This window comes from Pseudorca crassidens, chromosome 21 (genome assembly GCF_039906515.1).
Source record: "Pseudorca crassidens isolate mPseCra1 chromosome 21, mPseCra1.hap1, whole genome shotgun sequence".
Lineage (NCBI taxonomy): Eukaryota > Metazoa > Chordata > Mammalia > Artiodactyla > Delphinidae > Pseudorca > Pseudorca crassidens.
In genome coordinates this window covers 16,228,704-16,253,319 of record NC_090316.1, presented here as the reverse complement: position 1 = coordinate 16,253,319, position 24,616 = coordinate 16,228,704, and the positions used below count along the sequence as shown (strand labels likewise).

Below are 24,616 nucleotides of genomic sequence, written 5' to 3'. Positions count from 1 at the left end.
TAGATTCCCAGTTAACGCTTACAGTCTGTCACTGCAGAGTTAAACACACGTCTTTCGCACATGTTATTCCATTTTTCATTCAACCAACCACCCGTTCATGGCAGGTGGAAAGCTATCATCCTCCTGAGAGACAGTATAGGGTGGTGGCAGAGAACGTAGGTTCTGGAGGACAGCCTGGGCCCTGCCACATGTACCCAACCAAGTTCCTCCCCTGGAAACAGGGATCATGAGCTAACATGGAGTGGGCTGGCCAAGAAGTTCGTTCGGGTTTTTCATCGCATCTTAAGGACAACCCTGAACGAACTTTTTGGCCAACCCAATACTATGTGGTAAAAACTACTCTGGACCCTTGGCGTGCATGAATTCGTTTAAATACTCATAACATCTGAGGAGGCTGTGATAGCAAGAGCGAATGCTTAGGAAGTGTTAGAATTATTTCTCCTCATTCACAGATGAAGAAACTGAGGTTCAGGGTGGCTTCCCAGAGATCCAGGCTTCTTTCCTCCCTAATCCACTGGCTTGGAGAGATAAAAGATGTAAGGCCTCTTGCTCTGATGCTGGTTTAGCATAACACAAGAAATGGCAATATTCATCTCTAGCTATAGTTAAAGGGACATTTTTTCCAATATCACCCTCCGTAGGAAACTATGTAGACTCCTTGGGATAAAGATCTGTCCCATTACAGAAATTAGCTAAGTCAGAGGAGTAGGAAGCAGAAAGGTATTCGTACTTTCAGTAGCACACACCCAGATTCCAAGCATTATCAGATTGTGCCCGGTGTGCACCTGAGTCCTTAGAAGGCGAGAGAGCGTGCTTGTCGCATGGATGCGAACTAAGGCACCGACACACCACTAGATTCTGCAAAAGCAAATATTTGTCTACAACCAAAGAACGAGGGTCCTTTTCTAACAAAGAACAATGTACACCATTCTAATTCCTGATTCTTTCTCCTGCTTGACAGCGGGCTCTGATTTCAATGGAAATCCCCCCACGAATAAACATGTCTTGAATCCCAGATGGCAAAATAAATCAGAAGATTTATGGACTGTAAAAAGGGATGACATGAGTGATCCAACCTTCATGGAACACCTGGGACCGGGTGTGCAGCAGCTTTTCAATTCCTGGAAACAGTCACCTGTTTTTTCTGGCTCAGCAAAAAAATTTTAACAGCCCTGGTAACCAACAAGACGCCATCATTTGGGACACTATCTGTGTGAGATTTTAATGCTACGCCCTGTCACAGTCAAGGCTCAGCGGCATCAACAGTTTTCAAGAAGCGGTTGAGAGGCTAACACAGACCGATAAACTCTGTGTGGCTACAGGAAAGCCTGGTCCAAGAGCCCCAAAGGCAAATTCCTGAAACGACCAAACAGAAAACTAGTGAATTTTCCTTCTCCCTACACCAAGAATAAAAAGATGGAAACAAGGTACTAGCCAGTGGGAATGCACATTACATTATACAGTGACCAGAGGGTGAGCATGTGTGTTTTTCTCGGGGAGGGGAGAAGGCATACATAGCCGCAGAGGCTTAATAAAAGAAAGAAATTCAAAAGAACACCTGCCCCAAACTAGAGGGGGGCACAACCAGGGCCATGCCACTCACTAGCCATCTGGGGGTGAGTAGTGTCAGTAAAGGAGACAGATGCATCCTCCTACAGGGGCTTCGCATCTCATTTTTTGTTTCTGTAACCTGGACACGAAATGACCCAGCTCTCAGGAGACCAGTGAGCTGTTTGGGGCGTCACAGCGTTCTAGAAAATTCCCATCTCTCTTTTTAGCTCTTCCCCATGTGATTCACCTGTAACAAGCCCCCTGAATCAAAGGCACCTCAGCTATGCCATGTCGATGTACAGCTAAGGTGAGTCAAGAATCCCAGCCAATATTTGCTTTAATAACATGTTCAGAAAACGTGGCTTCCTCTTTCCCTCCATGCTGTCTGAACCAATCTGGACATTTACTATAAGAAGGAGGATTTTAAAGACCAAACACTTCATTGGACCCTGTGAACAATCTCTTTTCTCCAAGAATCTGACTGATGATGATTTTGTTTGCTTTAAGCAAAATACACAACTAAGTAGCTTTTTAAACACACAAGCCACTCTACCAGGATTTAATTGTTTACTGTTCTTCCAGGTCAAACACATTTTAGTGGGCTGGGTTAGACCCATTCTTTATTCATGACACACACACACACAGAGAAGCAGACAGTTCGGATAATCTCTTAAATTTTGACCCCTACTGGTCCCAGGATAAAATATCCAGGGCACATCTGTGCATAACACACGAAGCTGAGGTCTAGAAAATACAATGGTGTGGAACTCTGGGGCTAGTTACAGGGCAGAAGTGAAAACGGCCCCGCTGGCACAGGGGGACTGGCCTCTACATGACAGTTGGGATAGAAAGGCATGTTTCTACCAAGCAATGTTTTGAGCCAATGAGATACGGTTCATTATCAATTATTTTTCATTAATGTCTCCCATGGACACAGCACTATTCGTGCTGCCACTGTCTTATTTTGATCAGTGGTATATTTATCTGAAGACACGCGAGATTTGTAATTATTGCTATGTATGTCTAAACATTACATCATGTTATAATGGATGAGTTAAGCTGGGAAATGCATAATTATGCTGCAAACAATGGTATTCCACTAGGCATCACAGAAGCCAATTAAAAAGATTACCCTTATTTTAAATGACAGAGTTAAGCTTTTATCATTCCCAAGCCCCTTTTTAAGTCCCATCATTTGACTCAGAGATTTGTCTTTTTCTAATTGCATCTCGACAGTGTCCTGAACACAAAGAGGGGTCACCAACCCTGAAGGAAATAAAATTCTGGAAGGTGGAGAACTTAGTTTAAAATCTATAAAATAGGGCTTCCCTGGTGGCGCAGTGGTTGAGAGTCCGCCTGCCGATGCAGGGGACACGGGTTCGTGCCCCGGTCTGGGATGATCCCACATGCCGCGGAGCGGCTGGGCCCGTGAGCCATGGCCACTGAGCTTGTGCGTCCGGAGCCTGTGCTCCGCAATGGGAGAGGCCACAACAGTGAGAGGCCCGCGTACCGAGAAAAAAAAAAAAAAATCTACAAAATAATCTGGAAAGAACCAAAGGTCTGTCAATATAGGACTAACTAAACAGTACATCCATTGGTAGAATATTATGCTATATGTGTATGTACACACACACAATAGGTTTATAACTGCTCATATGGAAACATCTCCAAAATATATTTTACGTGACCAAAAGCAAGGTGCTGAGCAATGACTACAGCATGATCTCGTTCAGGTTAAAATATTTGCAAATACATGTTTTATTTTCCTTGAAAGCAATAACAAGAAACAGTTTACTGAGGAGAAAGGGGCCTCGGGGAGGGGGGTGAGAGGGGTTTTTGCTGTTGAATATACCATCCACGTACAGGTATTACTTTTTTATGGTCAGTAGACGTTATATGGGTAAAGAATTATGGTTCACTGTGTGATCCCTTCTGTTACTTCTCTGCATTCAGAAAAATAGTAATGGTATTTCATTCAATCACAAAGGAAGCTATCAATACATTGTATCAAATGAAATTTAAAACTTCAAAACATCCTAAGTTTTTTAAACATCAAAAAGGCAAAAACACCTTAAGGATGAAGGGGGTCAGGGCAGGCCACCCCAAAATATGCCACTTTGACATACTATTTTGAATTAAAGTTAAACAGCCACTACAAGAAGGACTCTGACCCTCCTTTGTCCCAACCCCGAAAGTAGAGATATTCTAATCGCCAGAGATAGGGAACTCAAGGTAGAGAAGGCTGTATAAACAAACTCTGCTTAGCTTCTTCATTAATTAGTACCCAAGCCTAAGTTTATCTTGTCAGTTCTTCACAAATTTATTGTTTCTTTGTCTAAAAGGTATATAAACAGCCTGCTTTGGTCAGTTCTTAGGTCCCCTATCTATAGCACCCCCATCCATGTGAAATTAAATTTGTTTTTTTCCTCCTCTTAATTTGCCTTGCGTCAACTTAATTATTAGACCAGCCAAAAGAACCAAAATGGGTAGAGGGAAGTGTTCCCCTCCCTGACAGTTTGATAGTCAAAAGGTTATCATCTTTCATATATAAAGTGTTAATGTAAACTGAACTCTATGATTATAAGAAATCACTGTGATTAAAAAAAAATACCAATAAGACGATCCCAAAAGACATGATCAGACAATTCACAAAAGAAGCAACACAATTAGGCAACATTCATAGAGGAAAACATGCATGTTCCCTAATTAAAATTTGATCTATCAGTGATATATTGTTTTCCATTCATTGTTAGTGCATTTTTAAGATGATACCCAATGCTGAGGAAATGCAGTGAAATCATTCTAGAATCCTATGCAGGTAGCACAGTGTTCCTCAAATGAAAAGCAACATAAGCATGTACTGAACCTTAGACATTCTTTGCCTTTGACTCAATGAGTCTGTTTCTAGGATTACTGCCCAAATAAGAGCTTTTATAAAGAAGTACAGTCATCACAGAATTACTCATAACAACAAAACTTGAAACTACTCAACTGTCTAATGTTTAAATAAACAAAGGTAAACACTTCCTTGATGTACTATTATGCAAGCATTTATAATTACTGTGTAGCTACTAGTAACATGAAACCATACTCATGGTAGCTTAGGTTAAAAATTTTTTTAATTATTTATAAAATATGATTATCACATTTTAATAAACCTAAACTTAAAGGGAAAAAAACTGAAAAGAAATAGAGCAAAATGTGTAATTATGTTAGATACCAACTATGAGTATTTTTTTCCCCTTTATACTCCAAGTTTGCAAATGTTTTAATAATGGGAAAAATGCATTTTGAAAAAAGCATAAGGTATTCATGAATAGGAATCACACTGTACTATACTCCTATGAAAAGAGACTTTTATCCATAAGCTTATCAGATTTCTAAATAGATCTTTAGACTTGTGCTTTCTGGAATAACGGTAGAAACATCCGCTGCAGCAGCTAATACCTAAGGGAGCCCTGCCATGCGTCAAGCATTGTTCAAAGCATTTTACTTGTATTAACTCAACATGCAGGGCCAGCCTATGAGACAGAAACTATTATGACAACCAAAGTCACACAGCTAACAAGTGGAACAGGGATTCGAACCCAGCAGAATCTCAAGAGCCCTTGCAAATAACCACTATATTATAATGCTTCCGTTTTAAAATGCAACACAAAATTCCAAGTGTTTCAAGTCAAACTATTAAGCAAATATAAACAAAACAAAGTTTTTTAATATCTTGCACCTCCTAGGATTTCAACTAAAATGTAACTAAGTATATTTTGATAAATTGAGAGGCAGGGGAAGACAAACTCCAGTGGTGATATGATGAAAGGTGCAAGAAGACGCCATCACAGCGTGGTAAGTGGAGTCCAAACAAAGTGCATAAAATATCCTGTTCCATCGGTGCAAAGTTAATTAAAAGAACAGTATTTGCAGTCAGTCTGTGGTGTCACAAGAAAGCCCAAAGTAAAGACAGGGAAACCCAGTCCAGAATAAAATGCTAATTGTGTTATAGCTAAATTCGCCTTCATTGCAGGATCTGTTATGGTAAGATTTCAAGTCAGGAAAATCGATGTTCTGGATACATTCCTAGTGATCGCAGAGGCATGCAGCCATCTGGCTGGGGGAGCAGCCAACGTGAGTGTTCTCTCTGGATTCAGACCAGAGAACCGGACCAGGGGCACGCTTAGCCAGGGATCACACAGGACAGGTGCTCTGTCAGCCCGACAGTAACTTGATCGCGAGCCTGAGCAAATCATCTGAAACCACCCTCCAGCTCTCTGAGCCGTAAATCCCCTCCATGGTCTCGACAGAGCCCGGCCTGATGGACAAGGAATGAGCTTGGATAGAGCTCCCAAAACTCGAGCTCATGGGGCAGCAGTGGCCGCTGGCAAACTCTGACCAGTCCATAAATGATACTTACCATCAAGAAGCCTCTTCTTTATGACAACTGCTAACTGCTTTTGTGCACACACACCCATCCCCAGGCACGGCCTGCTGATCTATCTGAACGCCCTCCGCCTTTTTAAGAGACATTCTAATTTGAAATACCCTTCCCCACTTCTCCATGTGATTGACTGGGACTGGAAATCACACTCAGTTGCAATGCAGCCCTTTCAGGAACCCCTCTCTGAGACCATACCTCTCACTGGCACCTGACCATGACCTCTGCTGACCGCTGCGTGGGCAGGTCCCATGCCTTACCAGACCCTGTATGTCCAACACTGAGACAGTGAACAGCACGCAGTGACACAGAATGGATGTCTAGGAAAGAGGGGGACAGAGGTGAGTTTGTGTACCCGGGAGGGTAGTGGGCAACCTGACCCCGAGGGGCAGAGCAGGACAGAGGGTAGAAGCAGAGGGTCGGGGCTGAAATCCCAGAGTGTTCTAATTCTGGGGGACTCACTTAACTTTCTGATACTCAATTTCTCCCCCTGAAAGTCAGGACAGTGACAATATCGACCCCCTAGGGTTGCTGGGGGGATTCAGTGATATCACCCATAAGAAGCACTTAGCACTGTCTCTAGAACATGACAGGAACTCAACAGTGTCACTGATTATCATATTTTCTCCCAACCCTATACCCTTAGAATGACTGATGTGATGATTAATACAATAATAACCTCTATGGCATGAAAAATAAGAATCTCATGGGAACAGTAATAAAGTTGATAAAACAACAGTACCTAGGAGAAATATTGTTTTGATTTCATATTTTCCTTCTCCATTACCTTTTTTCTAAACATCCTCTTTTCAAAAAAAAAAGAAAGAAAGAAAGAAAGGGAGGCGTGTTCTACTACCTCCAAATTCACTACTACTGTGACACAGTACTAATACAACGTTCAGATCACATGCTTCATTTTAGGAGCGGGGAGGACCCAAGAAAATTAACTCTTTAATTCTCTCAACATTTAATATGCTAAGAATAGTAAACCACCGCAACAAAGTGTCCCTCAACAAAGACATCTCTAAACAGCAGCCGTATCTTTTTAATATGGCAGTACCCGATTTAATTTAGACTGTCTTTGGAGACAGTGTTCACGCAGTCTTTGGGGTTCAGAAATCACTGCTGATGGCAATCCCTCTCAAAACAGAAGCAAATCCATAAACGACTCTGAAACATGTAAAAGATTCCTGAAAAGGAGGCACTTCCCTCCTCTTAAAAGGCTGATTCGTTTTGGAAGTTTTGAGAAATCCTCAGAAACAATGCCTTTTCCTTTTTCAGCATCCTCTCGAGATCTGCCTGAGATTTCTTGCAAACAAATGATCTAAACTGTAGATAACTGAAAAGAATGACTATGTCAAGCAAATTCAAAATTATACCTGATTTTTTTCCATATGACCACATTTTCTTCTAGAAAATCAAAAGCCAGTTTTTTCCAGTCATTCCTCAAACATGCAATGAATTTCTCCATATATAGTCAGATTCCACATGTACCAGAGTCAACAACTACATCAACCAAAATCCCATCTCAGCTCCTCATGACCACGGCCAGGTATTTTATTTTATTCTCCTAAAAATCCCAGTTTGGTACAGACTTCTGTTTACAGAAGGTACCCAACAGTGATTGATGACAGCATCCAGCTCATAAACGTATGGTACACTTGTCTGCCTAATCTGGTAACAACCTAATTTTGAATCAATGCAACCCCATCCCCTTAACCCTCATACCTGCCTATGGCCTTGCCAATCATTCCAGAACTCTACTCAAAATCTATATGGGAAAAAAGCACTGTACAGAAGACAGTAATGACACAGTACTTATTTGTGCTTCTCTCCTACATGTCCTTTGTGTGTCAGCCCCCAATTAAGTCACATATGCACAGCACAGACCAGAAGTCTCCATGTCCTACTTTCTGTCCTCTCATCAACACTAAGGAAGAGGATTCTCATGGCAGCTGTGCTAAAAGATGTTCATCAACGTGGCATCTCAAGGCCTAGCTTAAAAATCCCTTCTCAAGTCATGTCTTAGAAGGAAAGTTGCCACAAAGAGTCTGGCAAAAGAATTCCAGAACATTCGCCCCAGGAAGAAAGCCACCAACCTGATTGGCTCCTTCCCTCCAGAAGCACCTGACTTACAGCTGTGGCTGCATAGCACAGTGAGTACACTAAACGCCAGGGAACTGTTCACTGTAAAATGGTTCATTTCAAGCTTCATTCTAGATGCAAATGGGAACTGTTGTGCATGGTGTCCAGATATTACTGATGTGGCCACACTGAGACACAGGATTTGTTTCCATCACAGTAAGTTTATTGCAGTGGTGACAAGGAGACCTGTAACATGTTTTGCTAGGCTCGTGAGTGAAAACTGGATGTCACAAAGCTTTTCAATATTAGAAATGATGAAGGAACAATATTTTAGATCATCTGCCAAAATATCAATGTACTTCCTACAATTTAACTTCCAGGGCCCTAAAGTAAATTGCTTGAAGAAACTGGAACCCAAAGATTACAGGTGGGGAATTTCTGAAGCATCTCTTATTCAAGTAGAGATCAAAGAATCCCAACTAAACACAATTGTGGACTTACTAATATGACAACTGTGGTCTGAGCAAAAGTTCTTTTTACAAGGACTATCTTGAAGATTATGACTCAAACATTGAGGAACTAAGGTGATTGGCAGTGGAGGGAATCATAACGTGAATTCTTTAAATAAAATTTTGACTTTAATTTTGCCTATGTTACTCATTAAAAAGAAACAAAAAACTTTACATTAAAAGAAAACGGTTGGGCTTCCCTGGTGGCGTAGTGGTTGAGAATCTACCTGCCAGGGGACACGGGTTCCAGCCCTGGTCCGGGAAGATGCCACATGCCGCGGAGCAACTAGGCCCGTGAGCCACAACTACTGAGCCTGCGCGTCTGGAGCCTGTGCTCCGCAACAAGAGAGACCGCGATAGTGAGAGGCCCGCGCACCGTGATAAAGCGTGGCCCCCACTTGCCACAACTAGAGAAAGCCCTCACACATAAATGAAAACCCAACACAGCCAAAAATAAATTTTTTTTTTTTTTTTTTAAAAAAGGTTAATTTCGGGCTTCCCTGATGGCGCAGTGGTTGAGAGTCCGCCTGCCGATGCAGGGGACGCGGGTTCGTGCCCCGGTCCGGGAAGATCCCACATGCTGCGGAGCGGCTGGGCTCGTGAGCCATGGCCGCTGAGCCTGCGCGTCCGGAGCCTGTGCTCCACAACGGGAGAGGCCACGGCAGTGAGAGGCCCGCGTACCGCAAAAAAAAAAAAAAAAAAAAAAGGTTAATTTCATGTATGTGAATTTCACCTGGATAAAAAGGAGGACGAGGAGGAAGAAAGCAGCAGGGCTAGACTCGGTAAGCCACCCCACCCAAAAAGCAGAAAGGCAGGCACAAAACAGGGAACCCTCAAAGAGCAGTCTTGATACAACTTAACAACTTACACAACTTAACACAACTTCCTTTCCTCCTTGCCCTTCTCCTAAGCACCCTTGTGCACAGATTTGCAAAAGCGAAGGAAACAGCTGGGACAGCCCGGGTGCCTAGGACTGCCAGTCCAGGGCAGGAAGTTCCTTCCTGAGGCGGTAAAACAGGCTCCAGGCTCGCGATGGCCATGCAAACCCACCTCAGTAACTCACCAGGACCCGAACGCCTCTCCCCTGCTCCCATGCTCCCCACTCCCACTTTCTTTCTCCTTCAGTATTCCTTGCCATCTGTAAACCGACAGCTAAAGAGAAAGAAGTTTGCTGATGGTTTTTCGCTAATTTACTCTTTAAGAAACAAGGCATCACTATTTGCAGCTAAGAGATTAGGTCGAGGAAGGAAAAATGAGAAAATGTTTTCTTGCATTCTGCGCCAAAAATAAAAATAACTGAAAATGTTTTCTCCTTGCTCTCCATGAATAAGTCAGGCCCGCTGGCAGTGGTGTCCGGGAGTTGTTACCACAGACTATAGCACACACGAACCATCACTGCGTTCGTTCCGGCCAGCAACTCTTCTACGGTCTCCCCTGAACTCAAACCAGCAAGAAACCTGGAATGAGCTTCTGGAAAGCAACAGCACTTGGAAGAAGGCAAAACAGCTGGGACACACCACGGAAAACACCTTCTTTCCTGCATTGCCACCATCAGACCTTCACTCTCCTTACCATTTATACTTTCCCACTTCTTAAGGCCAATGTCAAGGAAGGGTAGGGGGCTAGTTAGAAAGAAAGAGCTATGACATGGAACAGAATAAAGAAAAATGAGTGAAAAGAAAGGAAGACAGCCTAAGAGACCTCTGGGACAACATTAAACACAACAACATTCGCATTATAGGGGTCCCAGAAGGAAGAGAGAGAAAGGACCAGAGAAAATATTTGAAGAGATTACAGTCGAAAACTTCCCTAACATGGGAAAGGAAATAGCCACCCAAGTTCAGGAAGGGCACAGAGTACCAGGCAGGAGAAACCCAAGGAGAAACATGCCGAGACACACAGTAATCAAATTGGCAAAAATTAAAGACAAAGAAACATTATTGAAAGCAACAAGGGAAAAACAACAAATAACATACAAGGGAACTCCCATAAGGTTAACAGCTGATTTCTCAGCAGAAACTCTACAAGCCAGAAGGGAGTGGCATGACATACTTAAAGTGATGAAAGGGAAGAACCTACAACCAGATTACTCTACCCAGCAAGGATCTCATTCAGATTCGATAGAGAAATCAAAAGCTTTACAGACAAGCAAAAGCTAAGAGAATTCAGCACCACCAAACCAGCTCTACAACAAATGCTAAAGGAACTTCTCTAAGTGGGAAACACAAGAGAAGAAAAGGACCTACAAAAACAATCCCAAAACAATTAAGAAAATGGTAACAGGAACATGCATCCAATAATGACCTTGAATGTAAATGGATTAAATGCCCCAGCCAAAAGACACAGACGGGCTGAATGGATATAAAAACAAGACGCGTATATATGCCGTCTACACTAGACCCACTTCAGACCTAGGGACACATAAAGACTGAAAGTGAGGGGATGGAAAAAGATATTCCATGAAAATGGAAGTCAAAAGAAAGCTGGAGTTGCAATACTATCAGGTAAAATAGACTTTAAAATAAAGAATGTTACAAGAGACAAGGAAGGGGACTTCCCTGGTGGCGCAGTGGTTAAGAATCTGCCTGCCAATGCAGGGGATACGGGTTCGAGCCCTGGTTCGGGAAGATCTCACATGCCGCGGAGCAACTAAGCCCGTGTGCCACAACTACTGAACCTGAGCTCTTGAGCCCACCAGCCACAACTACTGAGCCCACGTGCCACAACTACTGAAGCCCATACGCCTGAGCCCATGCTCCGCAACGAGAAGCCACTGCAGTGAGAAACCCACACAGCGCAACAAAGAATAGCCCCCGCTCGCCGCAACTAGAGAAAGCCCACGCACAGCAACGAAGACCCAACACAGGCAAAAATAAATAAATAAATTTATTAAAAAAAGAGACAAGGAAGGACACTACATAATGATCAAGGGATCAATCCAAGAAGAAGATATAACAATTATAAATATATATGCACCCAACATAGGAGGACCTCAATACATAAGGCAACTGCTAACAGATGTAAGAGAGGAAATCACAACAATAGTGGGGGACTTGAACACCTCACTTACACCAATGGACAGATCATCCAAACAGAAAATTAATAAGGAAAAACAAGCTTTAAATGACACAGTAGACCAGATAGATTTAATTGATATTTACAGGACATTCCATCCAAAGATAGCGGATTACACTTTCTTCTCAAGTGCACACAGAACATTCTCCAGGATAGATCACATCTTGGGTCACAAATCAAGCCTTGGTAAATTTAAGAAAACTGAAATCATTTCAAACATCTTTTCTGACCACAACACTATGCAATTAGAAATCAGTTACAGGGAAAACACGTAAAAAACACAAACACATGGAGGCTAAACTATATGTTACTAAATAACCAAGAGATCACTGAAGAAATCAAAGAGGAAATCAAAAAATACCCAGAGATAAATTACAACGAAAACACCATGATCCAAAACCTATGGGATGTAGCAAAAGCGGTGCTAAGAGGGAACTTTATAGCAATACAAGCCTACCTCAAGAAACAAGAAACATCTCAAATACACAATCTAACCTTACATCTAAAGGAACTAGAGAAAGAAGAACAAACAAAACCCAAAGTTAGTAGATGGAAAGAAATCATAAAGAACAGAGCAGAAATAAATGAAATAGAAACAAAGAAAACAATAGCAAAGATCAGAAAAACTAAAAGCTGGTTCTTTGAGAAGATAAACAGAATGGATAAACCATTAGCCAGACTCATCAAGAAAAAGAGGGAGAGGACTCAACTCAATAAAATTAGAAATGAAAAAGGAGAAGTTACAACAGACACTGCAGAAGTACAAAGCATCCTAAGAGACTACTACAAGCAACTCTATGCCAGTAAAATGGACAACCTGGAAGAAATGGACAAATTCTTAGAAAGGTATAACCTTCCTATACTGAACCAGGAAGAAATAGAAAATATGAACAGACCAGTCACAAGTAATAAAATTGAAACTGTGATTAAAAATCTTCCAACAAACAAAAGTCCAGGACCAGATGGCTTCACAGGTGAATTCTATCAAACATTTAGAGAAGAGCTAACACCCATCCTTCTTAAACTCTTCCAAAAAATTGCAGAGGAAGGAACACTCCCAAACTCATTCTATGAGGCCACCATCACCCTGATACTAAAACCAGACAAAGATACTACAAAAAAAGAGAATTACAGACCAATATCACTGATGAATATAGATGCAAAAATCCTCAACAAAATACTAGCAAACAGAATCCAACAACACATTAAAAGGATCATACACCACGATCAAGTGGGATTTATCCCAGGGATGCAAGGATTCTTCAATATACGCAAATCAATCAGTGTGATACACCATATTAACAAATTAAGGAATAAAATCCATATGATCATCTCCATAGATGCAGAAAAAGCTTTTGACACAATTCAACACCCATTTATGATAAAAACTCTCCAGAAAGTGAGCATAGAGGGAACCTACCTCAACATAATAAAGGCCATATACGACAAACCCACAGCAAACATCATTCTCAATGGTGAAAAACTGAATGCATTTCCTCTAAGATCAGGAACAAGGCAAGGATGTCCACTCTCACCACTATTATTCAACATAGTTTTGGAAGTCCTAGCCACAGCAATCAAAGAAGAAAAAGAAATAAAAGGAATACAAATTGGAAAAGAAGTAAAACTATCACTGTTTGCAGATGACATGAAACTATACATAGAGAATCCTAAAGATGCCACCAGACAACTACTAGAGCTAATCAATGAATTTGGTAAAGTAGCAGGATACAAAATTAATGCACAGAAATCTCTTGCATTACTATACACTAATGATGAAAAATCTGAAAGAGAAATTAAGGAAACACTCCCATTTACCACTGCAACAAAAAGAATAAAATACCAAGAATAAACCTACCTAGGGAGACAAAAGACCTGTATGCAGAAAACTATAACACACTGATGAAATAAAGATGATACAAACAGATGGAGAGATACACCATGTTCTTGGATTGGAAGAATCAATATTGTGAAAATGACTATACTACCCAAAGCAATCTACAGATAAATTACCAATGGCATTTTTCACAGAGCTAGAACAAAAAAATCTTAAAATTTGTATGGAGACACAAAAGACCCCGAATAGCCAAAGCAGTCTTGAGGGAAAAAAACGGAGCTGGAGGAATCAGACTCCCTGACTTCCGACTATACTACAAAGCTACAGTAATCAATACAATATGGTGCTGGCACAAAAACAGAAATATAGATCAATGGAAGAGGATAGAAAGCCCAGAGATAAACCCACGCACCTATGTTCAACTAATCTATGACAAAGGAGGCAAGGATATTCAGTGGAGAAAAGACAATCTCTTCAATAAGTGGTGCTGGGAAAACTGGACAGCTACATGTAAAAGAATGAAATTAGAACACTCCCTAACACCATAAACAAATAAACTCCAGATGGATTAGAGACCTAAATGTAAGACTGGACACTATAAAACTCTTAGAGGAAAATATAGGAGGCACACTCTTTGACATAAATTGCAGCAAGGTCTTTTTTGATCCACCTCCTAGAGAAATGGAAATAAAACCAAAAATAAACAAAAGGGACCTAATGAAACTTAAAAGCTTTTGCAAAGCAAAGGAAACTACAAACAAGATGAAAAGAAAACCCTCAGAATGGGAGAAAATATTTGCAAACGAATCAATGGACAAACGATTAATCTCCACAATATATAAACAGCTCATGCAGCTCAATATTAAAAGGACAAACAATCCAATCCAAAAATGGGCAGAAGACCTAAACAGACATTTCTCCAAAAGACATACAGATGGCCAAGAAGCACATGAAAAGCTGCTCAACATCACTAATTATTAGAGAAATGCAAATCAAAACTACAATGATGTATCACCTCACACTAGTTAGAATGGGCATCATCAGAAAATATACAAACAACAAATGTTGGAGAGGGTGTGGAGAAAAGGGAACCCTCTTGCACTGTTGGTGGGGAATCTAAATTGATACAGCCACTATGAAAAAGAGTATGGAGGTTTCTTAAAAAACTAAAACCACAATTACCATATGATCCAGCAATCCCACTACTGGGCATATACCCCGAGAAAACCATAATTCAAAATGACACATGCACCCCAATGTTCACTGAAGCACTATTTACAATAGCCAGGTCATGGAAGCAACCTAAATGCCCATCGACAGATGAATGGATAAAGAAGATGTGGTACATATATACAATGGAATATTACTCAGCCATAAAAAGGAACAAAATTGGGTCATTTGTTGAGACGTGGATGGATCTAGAGACTGTCATACAGAATGAAGTAACTCAGAAAAAAACAATATCGTATATTAACGCATATATGTGGAACCTAGAAAAATGGTACAGATGAACCGGTTTGCAGGCCAGAAATAGAGACACAGATGTAGAGAACAAACCTATGGACACCAAGGGGGGAAAGTGGACAATGGGGGCGGGGGGGAGGCGGGTATGGTGTGATGAATTGGGAGATTGGGATTGACATGTACACACTAATATGTATAAAATGGATAACAAATAAGAACCTGCTGTATAAAAAAAATTCAAAAATTCCCAAAAAAATAAAAGAAAAAGGAAAGAAAAAAAGAGCTATGAGACAAGAGGGAGGGGAGTGCCCACTGCCTCAAGGAGAGTGACTGTGATGTCAGGTGGTGGAAGCTTTCTGTAGCCAACTTCCACCCTTCACTCACCTTCATCCTGATAAGCTGCCCGTCGCCCACTCCTCCCCCATCTCTGTAAGAGTCAGAAGGGGACTTCCCTGGTGGCGCAGTGGTTGAGAGTCCGCCTGCCGATGCAGGGGACACGGGTTCGTGCCCCGGTCTGGGAAGATCCCACGTGCCGCGGAGCGGCTGGGCCCGTGAGCCATGGCCGCTGAGCCTGCGCGTCCGGAGCCTGTGCTCCGCAACGGGAGAGGCCACAACAGTGAGAGGCCCGCGTACCACAAAAAAAAAAAAAAAAAGTACACACTTTGAGATAAAAAACATCACAAGCAACCTAAAAAACACCACTCTGCCAAGGAATCAATTAAGAAACACTAGAATTTTTTGAGTTCTTGAAAAATACCCAATCCGCTTTGAATCCCTTCTACCTGCTCGGCCCTGTGCCAGGCACTGTCCAGGGCGCGGTGTGCCGTCACATGAGACATCAGAACTCAGAGAAGTGAGGGTACAACCGCAGAGCAAACTGCCACACCTTTCACGGAGAGGGTCTTGGTGGTTCAAGAAAGACACGTCATCGTACGTATGCTGTGGCTGTCTGAGATGTCTGTCAATCACTCTGGGTTCTAAAGGCCATGCCGACTCGAGGCACTATATGGGGATCCGAGGGTCAGCTTCACGAGTGCCAGAGCAGGTTTGTGGAAGGCAGGCCAAAATGAGGCCTCCACAGCCCTCCCCACTGAAGTGAAGGTAGCCGGCCCCCAGAGGACAGTAAACCTGACAGCAACCTGACACCTGGTTTTGCAATCAGAGCAGCTGAACCAGGGGAACAGAGACCTGGCTGGGCCTGCCCCAAGCAGAGCCTGAAACACAAACAACTCTCCTCTCCAGCCCCGAAGGGCCTCGGCTGCAGCAGACAAGAGAGGGCAAGAGATGAGACCAGCACTACTGGTCCCCTGCGTTTTAAAAAAAAAAAAAAAGCTCCCTGATGGATGGATGGTCAGATCCTTAATCAAAACAGACTCCCATAGAGAGAAGCAAGTTGGTGGGTGAAGGGAGAAATCAACCAGAAATGCTCACTCCCATGTCAGCCATCCCCACCCTCACTTCCTCCAGACACGGGGGGTAACTGCTTTCCCCAACAGTCTCTCACCTAATGCTCAAAACAACCCTGTGAAGTACACCCTATACGTGTTCTAGGTGTTCAGATGAAGAAAATGAGTAAGAACTAAAATAGGTGAGGCTTCCTGGAGGATGAGACGAGCAGGTGGCAGAGGACAACACAAAACGTCTGTTAACAAATTAAAAAATACTTTCTCTAGGAAATTCTAAACTTGTGCAGGGATGGACTTGAGAGTTTATTCTAGAGTTTAAAGAAGAGGCACCTAATATTCAAAACAATTTGAACACTCCAAAGGCCTTTCAAGTCTTTGAATTCTGTTACGCAGGGAGTTTCTTTCATCCACTGCATGATGAAGGTTTTGATGTTTCTATGAAACAAAGCCCAAGAGAGTTCAAAGAGGGCTCTCCACAAAAACAAAAGCCGAGCAGCGTCAGTATTAATAAAGCCAAACCAGAAAGATATTTAATAACCTTTGCAAAATTAAAAACAATGACTAATTCAATCTAAGCAACTAGGTCATGCTCAAATTCCAGGAACTCTAAAACTGAGATAGAACAAGGCAAGAATTTTGCTTTGCTTCAGTGGTCAAAGTGAAGGGCCCATTCAAGGGCAAGGCCAGTAATACACTGACGAGGAGAACACCAGAGGGACAAGTGTGGGGGAGGGAAGCTGGGACATAGGACAAAGCGAGATGACTGCAAGAGTACCACCTGGGAATCTGACAGAGTGTGTGACTACCAAAGAAAACAAAAAAGAGATTTCTCACAAAGACCAGTCATCCAGCAGACAGTTGAGAGGCTCTTACAGAAGCCACAAAGCCTCAGGCATGTTTCCTGCTTGGAGGAAGCAAGTGAACAAGCTAATCAAAGAGATATTATGACCTACACAAACAGCTACAGAACAAGGCAAAATTCACTGAGGGCTTCAGAGAGGTACAGAGTGTGTAAGAAATTAAACAAGGACAAAAGGCACTTGACTAGGGAGAAGTGGCAGGGTGCTGAGCAACTGAGTGAATGAAAGGGATCAAATATATAAAAGATCATCTACCAATTCTCTGCCTACTGCTCTGGGTTGCTTTCTAATTATTCTTAAGAGTCACCTTGAATAATTTGGAGAGTAGGATATTTCATGAAAAATCACACGCGGCCCAAGTTCAACTCACCAAGATGCACTCTTCCAATTTAAAAACACACAGCATCCTTTCAAATACTGAAATAGCAGAGCACTAGAATCTCGCTGTGGACCTCCGTCCTCACCTCCACATCTTACCCGTAGGCCACACATTATCCAACCTCAGGAGCAGTCAGCTCTCCTGGTTTAGATGTCATGTTGGTGGAAAAGAACGAGAGCATAGATAAATATCCCGCAAGAAGAAACTTACTCAAGGCCAAGAACATTCCACAGAGTTCCCTCGTTAAGGAGGCGGCAACCTGGCTGTCAGGTGCTGGCAGTAAAGTTGCAGAAAGTAATGAAGACTCACACCTGACCTGTAGGCTGCATCATGGGCCTTCTTTGAGTTTCCGAAAGCCTCTCTGATCACCCAACCCATTTATCTCAAATGAAACAAACAGGTGACCTCTCTGACACAGTGCTTAGATCTTTTTTACAAGAACTTTTCGAAACAAGTGGCCTGGTGACTAAGGATTTTCCAAAACATTGCATTTCTTTTGTAAATCAAAATAAGAAAAGAGAAATCTAGCGTTATACTTCCCTAGGCCAACTACCTCAGTGCAGCTCAGACCAGAAAATTCAATGTCCCATCCACAGACACAGGGCCAAAATGGGCTTTACACACACACACACACACACACACACACACACACACACACACACACTTTTTAAGATAATGCAACTTTGTTTCTTCCATATAAAATCAAAGGAGACACTTTAATTTCCTATTTAATCTTAATGTCTTGAAGCTGAAACAAATTTAACAGTGTTTTTTCACCATTGTATATAAAATTGCTAATTTACAAGATAACCTGACACTTTAATAAAATGCAAAACTAAGTAACCAACTTTTTTCATGTCTCTAAAAAGCAAAATGACTTCTTAAAGAAACAAAAGGCTACCAACTTTTTTCATGTCTCTAAAAAGCAAAATGACTTCTTAAAGAAACAAAAGGCTACCAAGAGATTCAAAGGTTTCTGCTGAGTTACAATATATTTTAATAATCCAGGGACTCATTGAGCATGTTTTTAAATGTATGCCCTCACTAACTGAACACCGAACGTTATATGTTTGTTCCTACATCACCTTCTAGCTTTTCATTATGTTAGCTCTTCTCAAATCTTTCAGAATTGTGACAAATACTAACAAATGATGGCTATCACAGAAAATTATGAAAGAGGAAAATGTGGTTTTTTCTTTGTCTTCTTAATGTAATAAATGTACTATAATCATCTTTTCCTGCTACTCTGTACCCTCTGCTGCTTTTGACAGAAATCAATCCTGAACGAAGCAAAAAAGATAATTTCTTTCTCTGACCATGAACAAGACAGAAACCTACAGTCCATATTATAAAAACAGCTGATGAGTTATTCCTACTCACTACATAAGATAATTTGACAATTTTCAATCATTTAATTGCTTTTTACGTTGAGAAAGCCACCTCTTCCCTATAGCCTGGATCGCAAACCAGGTGACCTCCTTGAAAGACAAAAAGGCAAAACAATAACAAGAGAATGGGGTTGTCTCTGCATCTGGAGACAGCTTGTTTGTGGAATTTATGACTGTTGAAAAATAAAGAGCTGAGATTAGAAAAAAAAAATCAGCCTCATTGTTTACTCTTCAAAGTTCTTCGAATTCCTCTGCACAGATCCTTACTTGTTCAATAACCTATGTGTTCCCCTTTGCTGTTAATAACACCAGTTTTATTAATGCTCCATCTTTGTGTTAAGAACTGGCTTTAAGTAGCTCCTTCAATAATATGCTCTGTGAATATGTAATTCTCAACCACTTTCTTCAATTTAGTGGCACAATAGAGAAAAATTTTGCTTTCATGAATAAAGACAATGGCAAATATAAAACAAACTGAAAGGGCTACCAAGTCACGAACTGTGACGAGACACCAGATAATCATACAGAATGGACAGCTTAATTGACTGGTAACTGGATATGGTGGCTTTTTTCAGCTGATGAATTAAACTCAGCCCAGATCTAGGGCAACGGGGAGATGTTACCTTCGGAAATATTGGTGTCCAATTCCTTCCCGATACTATTACGAGCAGCATTCAGACCAGGACAAAGATGACAGTGGCATACAGTCTTCCGTTTCATCACCCCCCTCAATGTACCCAGAGGTGGGGGACCGAGGGGAGAAACTGGCAGTGATGCTATTATTGGGTTTGTCCTTAGGACACTTGGAATGTTAACTAAGCCTGCTTCACAAAAATCAGAGCTGTTTAGAGAAGAGTTCCAAAGGGTGAAGAAATGGACCCGTTCCCAAATAGACACTTAGATACCAATTAACCAGGCTTGAAAAATCCTACCAGTCCTGGAATTCTCCCACTCACCTGAAACAGTTTAAAAATAAAAAAAAAAAGTCTGCTGGAAAACACTCCCCAGAAGAGGAAAAAAAACCAACAAAAACCCAAAAACTCGCGTCAGTTTCTTGTCCCTTCCATCTCTTACAAAGCACCTCCATAAAGCTCCACTCTCTAACACTTAACCAAAACCCGGGCCTTAAGATGTTGGTAAAGCACAAAATTACCCAGAAATACCCAAAAAACTCCCCTTAGAGATTTCAGTAATCGCTCTTTCATACCCTAGAGTGCAGTGGGTGAAACAGTGATCCCAGGATTGAGTCATGCCTTACAGACTGACATTTTTGTCTTTACTAATCCATCATTCACCCCGATTACGAAACATTCTTCTCTGGAATTTCTTAAGAAAAAGGAGCAATAATTTCTGCATTATGGTCACACTCTGAACTTAAACAAAAGAATATGAGACTAGACATCTCAAACTCAGAGCACCCCTTCGACATGTGTCTAATAAGCATTATAGCCCAGGGCTCGGCATCAGACACCACTCATCTTCTGTTCAACCATCTGAAATTTCCTTCCAGGAAAGGCGGGCTGAATTGGGAAGAGGGAAAAGGAGATCCGAAATGTTTTGACTGGAACCCACCTTGGAAGTTTGAGTCTTTCTATTAGAAGAGTATGATACATGATACTGGGGACTGTATTCATATAGCTAACGTACTTACTGCCTTTTGCTTGTCCCCAAATCCTCCTCTATTTTCCTTGAAAAGCTTTCCTGGGGAGCCAGTGAGGTTAAGCAAACAGTCTGCCAAAGGAGAAACAAATATCTTCCCAAAATGCATCTTAAAACATACCGCAAGGGAGACACATCCCTCTCCCCTCTTACCTGGGAAAGCGTGTGGATTCGGTGACCCTCTCTTAAGGCACTTAGAACAAAGAATGTGCACAGTGTAGTGCAGTCCAGGCCATTCCTGAAGTAGGACATTCAGTTCCTCTACTAAGGGGGTTATGGCTTGCCATGCCGTCCATATGTTCGGTAAGGATGCGTGGCTGGCAATGGACAGGGTGTCCGGCTGCAGGACCCCCTTGGCAGGTCTGTAACTCACCACCACAGGGACTTTCCCTCTGTATGCAAAGATCTGAAGTTTGCCATCCGACCTGTGCACCACATGGCTGTTGATCTGGACGCTGTAGCGTGCAAACAAGCTGGGTGGAAAGGTGAAGGGAAAACTATATTCAATCTGCAACTGCTCAGCCACAAAGGACTGCCCGGCCAGGTTGGTCCCGTTAATCCAGGCCTCCGCGTGGGGCACCTCGTTCTGCACATAGCACGGGAACTTGTACCAGGCCGTGGACCCATTCAGAGGCTTGCCCTTGGCTTTGTTGAGGCAGTAACAGAGTCCCATCTTCTCCAGCAGCTCCAGCAGGAGCTGCAGGTCCTGCTGAGCCTGGATGTGAGGCTTCAGCAGCAGCCGGATGACGTGGGCCGGCAGGAGCCCATGCAGCAGAAAGCCTTCCACATAATGATGGAGCTGGGTGGCCCGGAGCGCATCCTGGCTTGGGGTGGGCGGCGCCATCAGCGGGGAGCTTCCACCCCGGCTCTCAGCCTCGCCCTCGCCGCTGGTCCCCAGGAGCAGTTTATGCAGCAGCAAGGAAGGATCCCTCTGGAAGAAGACGTTGAGGATGTCGATGAGGCGGGAGAGGTTGTGGAAGACGTGCTCCTTGAGGGCCGGGCTGTCCTCAAAGTAGAGCAGCTTGCCGCTCTCGTGCAGGTAGGAGAGGGCGCTCTGCAGCCGGTCCTCGGTCAGGCCGGCCTGCAGGCCCAGGCGAGCCGAGTCCCACCAGCTGAGCCAGAGCCGCTGCGCCTGAGGGGGCTGGAAGTGCAGCTCCTCCAGCACCTGCCAGGACCGAGGCAGTACTCTGTGGAGGTTGGGGAAGATTTCCCGGTGCTCGGCCACTGAGAGCAGTTTGTCCCGCAGGCGCTGTATATGGCGTGGGTCCCTGCAGCTCACGGGCAGCACAGGGGAGAGGATCTGCAGCCGGTGGTTGAGCAGGTACTGAAAGTGGGCCTTGCGCCGCCGAAGGTTCTTGTCGGACACACCGTAGTAGGCTGCATGGGGGCTGGCGGAGCGGAGCTCAAAGTCCCGGGCCAGTGCCTCATCCACCACCTGGGCCAGCCGGCTCAGCCCCTCAGCGTCATGCTTCTCCTGCAGGGCGATCTGGCGGTGGATGTCCAGACACTTCTCCTCCAGCTCCTGCTCCCCGCAGAGGTCGGCGTGCGTGCCCACAACGCACACCACGGCGTGAGGCACCCGGGCCCCTACCCGATGCAGGAAGGAGCCCACGGTGGTGGGAAAGCGGAGCGGCTCATAGGTGGCCAAGTTCACCACCAGCACATAAAGGGCCCCCGGGGAAAGGAAGAAGGGCTGAATCACCTCGTAACTGTCATCCCCGGCTAAGTCATACACGATGAACCGCAGGCCCCGGGAGGCATCCGCTGTCCAGCTGGTCACCTCGATGCCCTTGCTCACGGGAGGAGGTGAAGGCGGGTGGCTCTTCTCCTTGTCCCCTCCTCCTTGGTTCCCCTCCACTCTGTCCTCGGTGAGGCAGCGACGGAGCAGGGTCTTTCCTGCAGCTTTATGGCCCATCAGGAGCAGCTTGAGGCGGGGCTGGACCGCCGGCTGGGAATGAGCCAGCTCCTTCTGGTAAGCTGCGATGTAGGGGATCCCCTTCATACAGACCTCGTAGGGGGGCTGGATCAGCGGGTTGTCCCTGATCTTCCACAGGCCCACCCGGGAGAGCCGGCCAAAGTTGTCTGGCAGCACAGCGATCTGGTTCCCCTGCAGGACCAGCTCCTCCAGGCCCGTGAGCTCCACGATGGAGTCAGGCAGGTAGCGGAGCCGGTTATTATCCAGCCACAGGGTGAGAAGACGGCCCAGGCCCGAGATCAGGGACGGCACGGAAGTGAGCTGGTTGCGACTAAGGTAGAGCTCCTCCAGACCAGCCAGGGGCAGCAGCGCGGCAGGGAACTCCTCCAAGAGGTTGGAAGAGAGGTTGAGCATCTTGAGTCGCTGCAGGCGGCTGAACTGGGCGGGTAAAGCCTGCAGCCCGTTGTTGTCCAGCATGAGGCTCTCCAGGCTGGCCAGCTCGCAGAAGCCGCTGGGCAGGGTGCCAAGCTCGGTCCCGCTCAGCCAGAGGATCTTGAGGGCACGCAGGGCACTGATATCCTCAGGTAGGCCCCGCAGCCGGTTGCTGGACACATCGAGCTCCTCCAGGGCCGCCAGCTGCAGCAGCTGCCACGGAAAAGCCGTGAGCTGGTTGTGGTCCACGTCGAGGGTGCGCAGGCGGGAGAGGCAGGAGAGGGAGTCGGGCAGGTGCGCCAGGCGGTTAAAGCTGACGTCCAGCTCCTCCAGGTGGACCAGCGCACCCAGCTGAGCGGGCAGGGCGGGCAGCTGGTTGTGGCTGAGGTTGAGCTTCCTCAGCTCGCGCAGAGCGCTCACCACCTCGGCGCTTAGGACGCTCAGCCGGTTGTGGCTCACGTCCAGCTCGGTTAGGTGATGGCCCAGCTCGGCCACCGCTGGGGGCAGCCGGGCGAAGCGGTTCCGGCGCAGGACCAGGACGCGGAGGCTGCCCAGCGCCGAGCCCAGCCCGTCGGGCACCTCCTCCAGGCCGTTGTTCCCCAGGTTCAGCACCTCAATGTCCCCGATGTTGGCCGGCAGCACAAGCTGGGGCGCGTCGGGAGAGTCGAGCTGGTTGGTGCCCGGGCAGCCCCCGGCCGCGCTGAGGCTGAGCTGCCGCAGGTTGCTCCGCAGCTTCCTGGCGCGCAGGGCGGCGTCCCGCCACAGCCTCACCGTCTTCAGGTTCCCGCTGTCCGTCCCAGCCATGGCGGGGCCGGGCCGACACCCTCGCGCGGGAGCCCGCAGCTACATGCCGCGCTGCGCCCCGGCGGGCGCCGGTCTCCGGGGCCCTTTCGCTCCCGCTCCTCCCTTCCTACCAGCCCTCGGCGACCGGCGGCGGCGGGTCCTAGCGCAGCCAGCGGCCGGGCGCCCGCAGCTGGGGGGCGGCGGCGACGCGAGCAGCTCCGGGGGTCGCCGGGCGCACGGCGCGGGGGGAGGCGGCGGCCGGCGGGGAGCGCTGCTCGCATTCTCCGGGCTCCCGGGCCAGGGGCGCGCCGGGGCAGCAGGGCCGCCGCCCGCCCGCCGCGCCGCGGAGGATGCCTGCCGCTCCTCCTCCCACTCCGCCCGCCTTCGGCGCCTCGGGGCCAACTCCAGCCCCGCTACCCTTGCCGCCGTGGCCCCGCGGCCCGCAGCGTCGTCGCCTCCGCCTGCTCCACGAGGACGGCGGCGCCCGGCTCCGCGGCGGGCATCCTGTGGACGCAGGGCCGGGCCGCCTCCTGCTCTCCGCTTCCCCAGGCTCCGGCGGGAGCACGAACGCCGCGTCCCCGGCACTGGGAGGGTGCGATCGGGAAGCAGCAGCGCCGCCCGGCGGAGCGGCCCCCACGTGACCGCCGGAGGCGCCGCGTGTTCCCGGCACCGCCCCGGGGGCGGGGGCCACTGACCCGCCTCGGGTGCGGGCTGGGGGCGCCTCGCCCGGTGCAGGCCGGCGGCGTGGACTGCGCTGGGCTGGAGGCGCGCCTGGGGCCCGTCCCGGGTGCAGAGCGCTTGGGTTCGCCTGCGTCTGGCTCTTTGTTGGCCCTGCGCCTCTAAT

General features: G+C 45.7%; 1 protein-coding gene and 1 non-coding gene across 5 annotated transcripts in view; one reads left to right on the top strand and one right to left on the bottom strand.

Annotated features, from left to right (window-relative positions):
* MFHAS1 (multifunctional ROCO family signaling regulator 1) overlaps positions 1-24,392 on the bottom strand; it is a 117,151-nt gene extending 92,759 nt beyond the window's left edge. The window contains exons 1-2 of one of the 4 annotated variants that reach the window (XM_067721761.1): positions 20,796-24,392; positions 13,132-20,714 (exon numbers count right to left, since the gene is read on the bottom strand). In XM_067721761.1, the coding sequence (XP_067577862.1) occupies positions 20,614-20,714; positions 20,796-23,793 (3,099 nt within the window). In that variant the 5' untranslated portion in view covers positions 23,794-24,392 and the 3' untranslated portion in view covers positions 13,132-20,613. Of the gene's footprint in view, positions 1-13,131; positions 20,715-20,795 lie in introns of those variants that run through there. The other 3 variants (XM_067721759.1, XM_067721758.1, XM_067721760.1) reach the window with 3 other exon arrangements.
* Positions 8,188-8,322, top strand: LOC137216247 (small nucleolar RNA SNORA1). Its single transcript, XR_010939663.1, has one exon. It is a non-coding gene; the product is annotated as a small nucleolar RNA SNORA1 (small nucleolar RNA).
* Positions 24,393-24,616: the final 224 nt, after the last annotated feature.